The 12,605-nt window shown below is 49.4% G+C and overlaps 1 protein-coding gene across 1 annotated transcript in view; it reads right to left on the reverse strand.

The window, feature by feature from the left end:
* Window positions 1–8,325, reverse strand: part of LOC116947336 (homeobox protein SIX6-like) — a 32,266-nt gene extending 23,941 nt beyond the window's left edge. Inside the window, exons 1-2 of the mRNA XM_032962943.2 lie at window positions 7,660–8,325; window positions 6,158–6,810 (exon numbers count right to left, since the gene is read on the reverse strand). Coding sequence (XP_032818834.1) covers window positions 6,158–6,792 — 635 coding nt within the window. The 5' untranslated portion in view covers window positions 6,793–6,810; window positions 7,660–8,325. The remainder of the gene's footprint in view (window positions 1–6,157; window positions 6,811–7,659) is intronic.
* Between the last annotated feature and the right edge of the window lie 4,280 nt (window positions 8,326–12,605).

Here is a 12,605-nt window from a genome sequence, read left to right on the forward strand (position 1 = left end):
TCTCACTCTATCCATGCAACATTCAACATTCGAGTCGCATAAGGTAAACAGAAGCGTGTTAATAATAACTCAATGCACAGGTATACACGGGTATAATAGGCTTCGTTTCGGGCAATGGACATTCTTCATGGCAGAGGCATTCATGAAAGCAAAATGAAAATTTACCGAAACGTCGCCTATTAAGTTGCTAAATTTGATACGTATTTATTGTTTTCAATTTCTCAATTTATTTCGCGTATCTGTTGTTGTCCATTATTAATTAACTTTACTGCGACTTGTTGCGTATGTCGGAGAAGCGGCGGTGTTGTTTTTTTTTATGAAACTCGATTTCAGAGCTTATTGGCTCACAGGGTAATTCAAAATAAACTGAACTGAAACTGCTACTGAGAAATGTGTCGAGTTTTTGGTTTGTGTGTTTGTTTGTTACGTGAGGTTGTACGCTGCTGCCGCAACGCAGAATCACGCAGACACACGAATTAGCACGAGCGTTCGACACGTGTGTGCTGCGGGTCGTTCAGACGTCCGTGTGTGTACATGTATACACGTCGTAACCCTCCACCACCCGACACAGCCAATTAGTAAGGGATTTGTCACGTAAACAAAACGCCGATTAGTTACTACTTCAGCCCATCGTTGTGTTGGAGAGGAGATCCACAACATTTACAATTTGAGCAGCACGACGTTTGGCTGGTAATTACATTCAGCGTCATCGGGCGATTTTTGCCAGAATATTCCGGCAGAGTTACGACACATTAATACTTACGCGATCTAACCCAAACAAACCTTCATAATGAATAATATTGGTCGCGAAAGTTTACCACGTGTTAAAATGTATACGCGTATAACGCGCAGTTGCACGTGGACACAAACGCGTTAACGAATCAGCCCCATCGTTGGTCGTAACGGAGAGGGTCAAGGAAGGGTGTTCGCCCAAAGCCTTTCGTTTATTCGCTTTGCTTCACGGACGATCTCGTGTCGTCGGTTTCCCGGCTGTTTAACAGCGGAGATCCGTGGTGCCGCGTGAGTACAGCAGCAGCAGCAGCAACACCAACAAGACAAACACATCGATATTGCAGAGAACGAACAAGCCAGGCATTTAGCAGTCGTTAAATGAAAGACGCGCCCGCGGGGAAAAAGGGGGAAAAAACATATTGCAAGGGTGATATTTAAAAAAAAAATAGTTAGGTACAGATGCACGCACGTGAGCTCTATATTTGTTTTTTTTTTATCTAACAATGACATCGCATGAAAATGAGCACTGCCCAACGCGTGGACTTGACCCAGAGACGAGGGTGGCGCAATTTACGTTGCAAAGTTGTTATCTTCCAGCTGAGCCGTTTAACACCGTTCTACACGGTTTTACACGGGTTAACACAGGTTAACACGGGTTAACACGGTTCTACACTTTTCTACACGTGTTGACACGGGTTAACACGGGGTTAACACGGGTTAACACGGTTTTACACGTGTTAACACGGTTTTACACGGTTTTACACGTGTTAACACGGTTTTACACGTGTTAACACGGTTTAACACGGGTTAACACGGGTTAAAACGGTTTTACACGTGTTAACACGGGTTTACACGGGGTTAACACCGTTCTTCACGGGTTAATACGGTTTTACACGGGGTTAACACCGTTTTACACGACGGTTAACACGGTTTTACACTGGTTAACACGGTTTTACACGGTTCTACACGGCTTTATACGGTTTTACACAGTTTTACAGGGTTCTACGCGGCTCTACGCGGTTTAACACGGTTTAACTCGAGTTTACACGGTTTTTCACAGGTTTACACGGTTTTACACAGGTGTACACGGTTCTACACGTGTTTACACGGTTCTACACGGGTTTACACGGTTTAACACGGTTCTACACGGGTTTACACGGTTCTACACGTGTTTACACGGTTCTACACGTGTTTACACGGTTTAACACGGTTCTACACGGGTTTACACGGTTTAACACGGGTTTTCACGGGTTTACACGGTTCTACACGGGTTTACACGGGTTTACACGGTTCTACACGGGTTTACACGGTTTAACACGGTTCTACACGGGTTTACACGGTTTAACTCGAGTTTACACGGTTTTACACAGGTTTACACGGTTCTACACGTGTTTACACGGTTCTACACGGGTTTACACGGTTCTACACGTGTTTGCAATGTTCTACACGGGTTTACACGGTTTAACACAGTTCTACACGGGTTTACACGGTTTAACACGGGTTTCCACGGTTCTACACGGGTTTACACGGTTTAACACGGGTTTACACGGGTTTACACGGTTCTACGCGGGTTTACACGGTTAAACACGGTTCTACACGGGTTTACACGGTTTAACACGGGTTTACACGGTTTAACACAGGTTTACACGGTTCTACACGTGTTTACACGGTTCTACACGGGTTTACACGGTTCTACACGTGTTTACACGGTTCTACACGGGTTTACACGGTTTAACACGGGTTTCCACGGTTCTACACGGGTTTACACGGTTTAACACGGGTTTACACGGGTTTACACGGTTCTACGCGGGTTTACACGGTTTAACACGGTTCTACACGGGTTTACACGGTTTAACACGGGTTTATACGGTTTAACACGGGTTTACACAGTTCTACACGGGTTTGCACGGTTTAACACGGTTTAACACGGGTTTACACGATTCTACACGGGTTTACACGATTCTAAACGGGTTTACACGATTCTACACGGGTTTAACACAGTTTAACACGGGTTTACACGGTTCTACACGGGTTTACATGGTTCTATACGGTTCTACACGGTTCTACACGGGTTTACCTGGTTCTATACGGTTCTACAGGGTTCTACACGGGTTTACATGGTTTAACACGGGTTTACACGGTTCTACACGGGTTTACCTGGTTCTATACGGTTCTACACGGGTTTACACGATTCTAAACGGGTTTACACGATTCTACACGGGTTTAACACAATTTAACACGGGTTTACATGGTTCTACATGGGTTTACCTGGTTCTATACGGTTCTACACGGGTTTACACGATTCTAAACGGGTTTACACGATTCTACACGGGTTTAACACAGTTTAACACGGGTTTACATGGTTCTACACGGGTTTACATGGTTCTATACGGGTTTACATGGTTGTATACGGTTCTACATGGTTCTACACGGGTTTACATAGTTCTATACGGTTCTACACGGACCGCACGTGGCCCAGGCGACTGTGCGTGGCTCTCCTTCTGAGTTCCCTTCGGTTCCTTAAAAAAGGCCCCCGACCCAGCACGTGGAGCGAATCGTCGGGACATCGTGCCGGACAACCTCATAAAACACATCGGGAGAGAGTTTAACGCTCGATTTACAGGGCTGCAACGCCGACAATCTCACCTCTAGAGCTGCCGCTAGCCTGAGAACATTCACACTGTGGCAACAGCCTGCGAGGCAGTGCCTTGCCGATGAGGGTCAACGAAGTGGAAACTTAGTCTCGGTTGCTCAATTTACACAGGCGCCAATCATAATCATTCGTCTGAAAGGCACGATTTAAGTAGGCTGCTTTTGCTGTGTATTGTGTTTATTTATTTATTTAAAGGATTCATAATGGCTGGAATACTCGCAATATAAACATTGTATAGGCCTGTTTCATTGTAGCAGAATGATGCGGTGCGTAGCGAGCGGTGGCGCAGCAGTTAGCGCACTACGATACGAAGCCGGCCACCTGAGTTCGATTCAAGGACACGGCTCACACATCAGTGGCGAGTGGTCTGTTCACATTCATATTTTTACCTCCCCTCCGCACCAATGCTCACGGACCAGCATGGTGAAGTATGGTCCTAACATCCCCCGTGACTGACTCAACGTTGGGAGGCCATCATCCCGCAATGAATTGGCAAAAATGATAAATGTATGTTAAATTAATATATAACAGTATTAATATGTACTGCACACGATAACAAGTGTAAAGTGTCTACATTTATATGGCTAGGGTTTTTTGTTTACCTTAACACCGTTGTTGAAACTGCGTTAAGTATTGAAATGATAATCGGCATCAAATATATTATGAAAATGTTTCGAAATGTTTGTATAATTCTGCTGTTGTCAATAGTGAATATAATTCATTGTTTCACCGTTAGGTTCGCAATCTGTATGAATAATACAAAATTAAATAACCTATCCGATAAAATGATAATCTTACGATTGGTTTAACACGTAGGCTTTCGCGACCAATATCATCCACAATACAGGTTTTGTGTCGTTAACGACACGTTTATATATTTACGCGATGTAGCAACAAAAAAAAGCCTGAAATCATGAATCTTACGATTATCTTTAAAAAAAAAAGTTTTAAACGAAACAATGGCGTAACATGTGCGTGGCATACACGTGAGCCGTGTGCAATAACAATACTCTATAATACTCTATAGAATGTGTGTACATTGAATTAACATTCACCATCGCTCTATTATAATGTCATGTGAACAATTCACCTTCTTCTCATGTTTGTCGACACATCCCATCAGCAAACACGGCTTTCTGGGAGTGTTATGCGTTGTATAGCTTTGCGTCGATCTATAGGAACCCATTCGTTACGGAGAGGTTCCTTGTCTATAAGCATCGGGCAGTTCACCAGCATTAGTTTAATTCAGGCTGACTACGCTTATGAGACACTTGTGCTTGCATTGAATAAATAAGCAGGCAATATATCCAATTCACATCTGCTCCTCCACATAATTTTTTTATTTATATATTTTGTACACGTCCCTTTCGGGAATGCATTTTTACCCCCAGTATGCAGCATTAGTTAAGTCAAGAAACAGCACTGGGCAGGTTTCAACATTCACTGTCTCATCAGCAGAGTCTGGTTTGGTTAAACTAAATGCTTGCGAACCGCCCAGATATTTAAAGCCAAATACCATCTTTGCTAGATATGGGTCCGACCAAGTGCAACGGAAAACTATAGAACGTAATTCTGTTTTGTTTTATTTAGTACCAAGGTCAATTTAGACACTACACATCCGTACTCAATGTTTTAGGAAAGTAGAGTTCAGTGTAATCAATACAAATACCCACCATAACTTCTAAAGGAGCCAAAACAGCTTCGGTGTTTTACCCTATATCCTGCCTTTTTTCCCATTCAATTATAAAAAAATATATTGACGTCACATTTATTTATTCAACCGGGAAAGATTCAATGTATCTCGAGATAGTCTTCCATGAGGGTTCTGCATTGCAGCGTTATCCCAGACAATTCAACGGCACGTACTGTACGCAAAGCGACAAAAAGTGTCCGGCCAAATGTTGTGTTGTGGCTTCGTGAGCCAACGATACTACTGTGCAGATGAAGCGCCATGGACAGGGCCGTTGCCCGAAACGTCGCAGACTATACATATATTTTCTCAAGCACACAGTGTTGTTGACCAATGTGTTTATGTTTATTTTGCGACTGCATGCAAGGGGGTGTAAGGTGCAACCCTGACGTTACCATCTGTAAAACATCCGAGCGCCATGGTGAGAATATTCGGTCGATGTGTTTTCAGTTTGTGTGCTTGTTTACAAAGGTCAATGGTTGTGGATGGCACGTAGCTCGTCATCCAAATGATTCGTCTCCGGTTTCTTCCACGCGGAATGAACCCCTTGCTCAAGTGGATTCTATGGCTCACATACTGACAAAACAGGGGCAAAGATCCCACGTGTAGCCTTAACAGGCTGTTGAGGCAAGTGCTGTTAGCGAGCGCCTATGAAGGCCGGCACGGGCACACAAGGGAGTGGAGTGGCCAGCACCACTCCCGGCCGCCTTTGCATCCCAAGAGGCGATGTTTGCACACCGCACCAGGTACTCATTTGAGACTCAGTCGGCCTTGGGGAGGCCCCAAAACCGGTTCAGATATTCCTTACGGGTCGCTGGTGGGGGGGGGGGGTCGTAGCACAGCGCGCTAACTGCCACACTAATGCTCCCCACTGAGATATACATATCCATACAAAGACAAAGATCCCCTGTATAGCCTTAACAGACCCGTCGAGGCGAGTGCTGTAGGCAAGCACCGATATACATACACATATACATAAATGCACATGTAACGCACACTGACAAACACTACACGCAATCTAACGATTCATCCCATCCTCCCCCGTCCCGCGAAACAAACCCCCCCTCCAGGTGTGAGCTCACCTGTTCTTGGCCGCAGCCGCACGGTCTCTCTGCCGTCGGTTCTTGAACCAGTTCCCCACCTGCGTCGGGGTGAGTCCCGTTGCCTGGGCCAGCTCCCGCTTCTTGGCCGGGTTCGGGTACGGGTCCTGCAGGTACCACTCCCGCAGCAGGCTGCGCGTCCGCTCCTTGAAGCAGTGCGACTTCTGCTCGCCGTCCCAGATCGTCTTGGGCAGCGGGAACTTCTTGCGTACGCGGTACTTGTCCACGGGCCCCAGCGGGCGGCCCCGGAGCCTCTCGGCCTCCTGGTAGCGCGCCTCGAGCCACATGGCCTGCAGCTTGGCGTGCGACGCCTTGGCGAAGCGGTGGCCCTCCAGGATGCGGTACATGTCCCCGAAGTTGCCCGTGTGGAACGCGACCACGGCCTGGGCGCGCAGCACGGCCTCGTTGCGGCTCAGCGGGTCCCCGGCGTGGCCCGCCGAGAGCGCGGCCGCGGGCAGTGACCATAGGAAGCGTGCGAGCCTCTCCACGTCCCCGCTCTCCTCCAGGGTCTCGCAAACCCCGGCCACCTGCTGCGCGCTGAACGTCAGGGTGGGCAGGTGGAGCATGCTGGAGCACCTCGACGGGCCGTGCACGGAGAATGCCGCCTCTTGCTTCATTCACGGCGCCCCGCCAACCTGGGATAGTGTCGCGTGCCGGGGGGGGGGGGGGGTGTTGGGGGGGGAGAGGTTGTTTACGTGCAACGATTGCACGGTTCCGAGCGGATACAAGTGCGATGAAGAAGGGCCATTGCCCGAAACGCCGCCTAATAGTATGATATCCTTGTCGTATGCAGGTTTTTTGACGAATGTGTCGAATATTTGTTTAATTGACAGTCTTCTCTAAGATGTGTTTGATCATTGGCTCGTGTTCTCTCTCCCACAATAATTCAACGTTGCACTGGTCACAATAATGGTGATGATGTACGGCTCTATTGAACACGGAGTATTTCGCGACCAATATCATCCAGGGTATGCGATTCGTTTTTACAGCCCATGTTCTGGGTAAGGGGCTCCCCGCGCCGTGTCAATCATTGGGCGGGCGGGTGAGTTGGGAGCACTTTCCAATGATTTTCTCCGCGGCCGGTAATCTTACTCAGATCGCCGGCTTCACTGCGAAGTGCGCGAACCACAATTCCAGTATCTCGCTTCAACCTGCTTACGAAGTGAAGTTCCAGATCGATCTGAAACTTAAACTGCCGTGCGTTGCTTTTCGTAGGCCGAGCGCGGGCGTGCAAGTGCAAGCGGTCCTCTAGCGCGTGCACCACAAGTCACTTGAAGGGATGTCGCAGGGAGCTCCACGTAATCCGCTTCCGCGGACCGTTCTATATTTTACTTCCCTGCGAGAGATCTGAAATGAACGTCCTGTGACTACGACGATAGCGCACTCGGGATAACATTGCGGTGGGAAGGGGGGGGGGAAGGTGGTGGTGTGGGGAAGATTTAAAATAGAAGTAAAAATGAACGAAGTTAAAGAAACGAAGTTACCTGCGGCGAGCAACGCGTGGACTCCCCAGCGGGCCAGGCGCGCTGTCTATCGGCTTTAGGGTCACACTCCACGCGAGGAGGAGCAGGAGAATTACTGGGTTCGGATGTATCACGCGATGTGTAAATTTATATAAAGTTCGTAGAGTGTTAAGCGAGTGAAATTGATCAAATTCAACGCAGTCTAATTTTGCGTCGGCCCTGCCCAAGATAAGAGTGATTTGTGTATTTGTGAGTACTGTGTAAACTATAGACGAGATTTAATGTGTGCCAGATGTTGGCTGTATTATCCCTTCATGCGTTAGATATAATTTAAGCTAAGCTATTCGGCGGTGATGGCTGAGTCATTACCATGAGCGTATTGTACTATTTCCATGCCACCATCGTATCTCTCTCTCGACGTGAGGATATTTTGACAACAATCCCAGCTGTGTCTTAATATTCGTTATATCGTTTCGCTATGTCTCTATGCATGTGTGTGTATGTATGGGTGTGTTTATAGGCCACAGATAACGTGGAACGAACAGCCGGCTTAAGCGCCACACGCATCAAGATAAATCTATAACGTTGCTCACCTATTCCCTGTCTCTCTGCGATACGCAGTTGCGTGATGCAAGGCTAAATGTGTCGATTGACGACAGATCGCGATCCCGTCGGAGCCACGAGGGTCATGATGGGAGGAGCGAATTCCGAGGTTGCCCCCCCCACTCCACCAACCCCCCCCCCACTCCTCCACCCCCCACTCCTCCACACCCCCCATTCTACCCCCCTCACTTCTCCCCCACTCCTCCACACCCCCCCCCCCACTCCTCCACACCCCCCCCACTCCGCCAGTCCCCCCCCCCTCCTCCACACCCCCCCCCCACTCCGCCAGTCCCCCCCCCCCACTCCGCCAGCCCCCCCACTCCTCCACACCCCCCACTCTACCCCCCCTCACTTCTCCACCCCCCCCACTCCTCCATCCCGCCCCCACTGCTCCCTCCCTCACTCCTCCACCCCCCCGCACCTACCCACCACAAATCTGCTCCGTCTCCCCTCTCGAGGCGTCTCGATCCCCCGATGGACGCACCGCGCTTCGCTTTGACCACCACCAACAACACCACAAAAAACAACAACACCACCACCAACAACACCACCACCAACAACACCACCACCACCACCAACAACACCACCACCAACACCAACACCACCAACAACACCACCACCAACAACACCACCACCACCAACAACACCACCACCAACAACAACACCACCACCAACAACACCACCACCAACAACACCACCACCACCAGCAACAATAACAACACCACCAACAACAACACCACCACCAACAACACCACCAACAACAACACCACCAACAACAACACCACCAACAACAACACCACCACCACCAACACCACCAACACCACCACCAACACCACCACCAACAACAACACCAACAACACCACCACCAACAACACCACCACCAACAACACCACCACCAACAACACCACCACCAACAACAACACCACCACCAACAACAACAACAACACCACCAACAACAACACCACCACCAACAACACCACCAACAACAACACCACCACCAACAACAACAACACCACCAACAACAACAACACCACCACCACCACCAACACCACCAACACCACCACCAACACCACCAACAACAACAACAACACCAACAACACCACCACCAACAACAACACCACCACCAACAACACCACCACCAACAACAACACCACCAACACCACCAACAACAACACCAAAAACAACACTACCAACAACAACACCACCACCAACACCAACAACACCACCACCAACAACACCACCACCAACACCACGACCACCTACAACACCACCACCAACAACAACACCACCAACAACAACACCACCACCAACAACAACACCACCAACAACAACACCACCACCAACAACAACACCACCACCACCAACAACAACACCACCACCACCACCTACAACACCACCACCAACAACAACACCACCACCAACAACACCACCAACAACAACAACACCACCACCAACAATACCACCAACACCACCAACAACACCACCAACAACAACACCACCACCAACAACACCACCAACAACAACAACACCACCACCAACAACAACAACACCACCACCAACAACACCACCAACAACAACAACACCACCAACAACACCACCAACAACACCACCACCAACAATACCACCACCACCACCACCAACACCACCAACACCACCAACAACAACACCACCAACAACAACACCACCAACAACAACACCACCACCAACAACACTACTACCACCACCAACAACACCACCACCAACAACAACACCACCACCAACAACACCACCAACAACAACAACACCACCACCAACAACACCACCACCAACAACACCACCACCAACAACAACACCACCACCAACACCACCACCAACAACAACAGCAGAGGCGGCGGCGAGACTCGCGGGAAGTCGACAGGGGGACTGACCACGCCCCCCCCCCCCGCTATGCAACACACAAAGATAAAGGTTCCCCCCTCCCGCCCCGTGGAGCCTTCAGCAAAGTTGGTGGGACAAGTGCTGTTGGCGAGCACCTATTAATGTCGGTAACGGCACACGAGAGAAGAAGGGGGAGCGAGAGAGGCGGGGGGGTGGGTGTCAGCACTACGCCTCTGACCGCCTTTGTCTCGCACCTCCTATTCGGATGGTTGGCTCCGTACGGTGCGAAAGAAGTTCATCGTACGTACGGACTTAAATACGTCTCCCCAGTGCCGAAGTTTACACTCCGCACTCCATGCGCAATTAGCATTGTTATTATGGCCGAGTGGACCTAGGGGATATTCCTCACCGCCGTGCGCTAACCGCCCCACTACCGCTCCACACAGCGGCACAGACGCACGCACACACACACGCCGGGCGGCTCGTAGCGTGACGCGCCAACCATTATATCCACCGCTCAGCACGTGCAACGCGCATGCACGCACACGACGCCGACGACTAAAACAGGCCGGATAAACAGAAGACACACAAAACACACAAACACACACGTACAGCGACAATACATATCCCCGGTAAAGCCTTGACGGCAGCGTCTTTGAAGACCGGCACGGCACGCGAGGAGGTGGGCGGCTCGTATCACGCCCGGTCACCTTTGTCTCCCGAATGGCGATGTTTACACGTTGCACCGGGGTACGTACTCATTTGAGGCTGAGTCGACCTAGGGGAGGCCTAAGACCGGTTCATGCAATCGTCACCGGCGTCTGTGGCCGTGAGCGGGAATCGAAGTTTCGTCGATTGCAGTGCCCTGGTGGACGCTACACCCCCCCACAGACACACAGACAGACACAGACACACAGACAGACACACACAGACAGACACAGACACACAGACAGACACACACAGACAGACATACAGACACACAGACAGACACACAGACAGACGCAGACACACAGACACATAAACAGACACAGACACACAGACAGACACAGAGACACAGACAGACACAGACACACAGACAGACACACACAGACACACAGACAGACACACAGACACACAGACAGACGCAGACACACAGACACATAAACAGACATAGACAGACACAGAGACACAGACAGACACAGACACACAGACAGACACAGACACACAGACAGACGCAGACACACAGACAGACACAGACACACACAGAGAGACACATAGACAGACACAGACACACACAGAGACACAGACACACAGACAGACACCCACAGACACACAGACAGACACATAGACAGACACAGATACACAGACAGACACACAGAGAGACACAGACACACAGACAGACACAGACAGACACACACAGACAGACACATAGACAGACACAGATACACAGACAGACACACAGAGAGACACAGACACACAGAGAGACACAGACACACAGAGAGACACAGACACACAGACAAACGCCCGCAGATCCACACGCGACCATGGCAAGACCGAGGGGCGGGCAGCACGCCACACCGAGACACCGTGAATATTGAGCGAAATCGCACTCCGAATAAACTCCCCCCCCCCTTCCATGCGGTGGTGGTGCCAGTGGTGGAGAGCGGTGGGGTAGCGGTTAGCGCTATGAACCTGGCGACCCGAGTTCGATTCCCGCTCACGGCCACCACCGGTGACGATGACCTGAACCGGTCCTGGTGTGATGTGTGAACATCGCCACTGCGGGAGACAAAGGCGGCCGGGCGTGGTGTTGATCACCCCACCCCCTTCGTGTGCCACAGTGCCGGCCTTCATAGGTGATTGCTAACAGCACTTGCCCCAACAGTCCGTTAAGGCTACACAGGGGATCTTTGTCTTTGCCGGTGGTGGTGGTGGTGACTGCTGGCCGTGTGTTTATCTCCACCACCACAACGATGATGATGATGCTGGCTACGCGGCTGCCTCCTCTGAGTTAATCTCACGCAGAGTTAACGCGAACGTGCAGACAGACCTCCCACTACGCCACAACGCCCACCTACTTACACGTCATACATACACGTCATACATACACGTTATGTGTACACACATTTTACATACACGTCATACATACACGTCATACATACTGATGCTTCTATTGTTGTGGAGTAACTCATGCAGCCAGCTATGGCTCTAGGGTTTGGTGTTACATATTATTTATGTAGTTTATTGTAAAAAATTCGGTCACAGTCCCTATGATCACTGTTACATTGCAATTATGGATTTATTTTTTGGTGATTTCGAAAAGTTTTTTGGTTTGGAATTAGACTGATGGCCTTAATCTAAGTTTTCTTGTGGTTGTTGTTGTTGTTTGACTTGCAAGTCATGGATTTTCTGTTTGCACAGTCACATAGTCACTTTAAGATGTTTTCTTGTTCATGTTTTTGTTTGTTGTGGTTGCACCCGATTCAAGAGCTATACCAAATAAATAAACTGAAAATAAAAATAAACAC

The sequence above is a fragment of the Petromyzon marinus genome, chromosome 29 (assembly GCF_048934315.1).
Source record: "Petromyzon marinus isolate PM22_M1 ecotype Great Lakes invasive population chromosome 29, UKy_Petmar_22M1.pri1.0, whole genome shotgun sequence".
Taxonomy (NCBI): domain Eukaryota; kingdom Metazoa; phylum Chordata; class Hyperoartia; order Petromyzontiformes; family Petromyzontidae; genus Petromyzon; species Petromyzon marinus.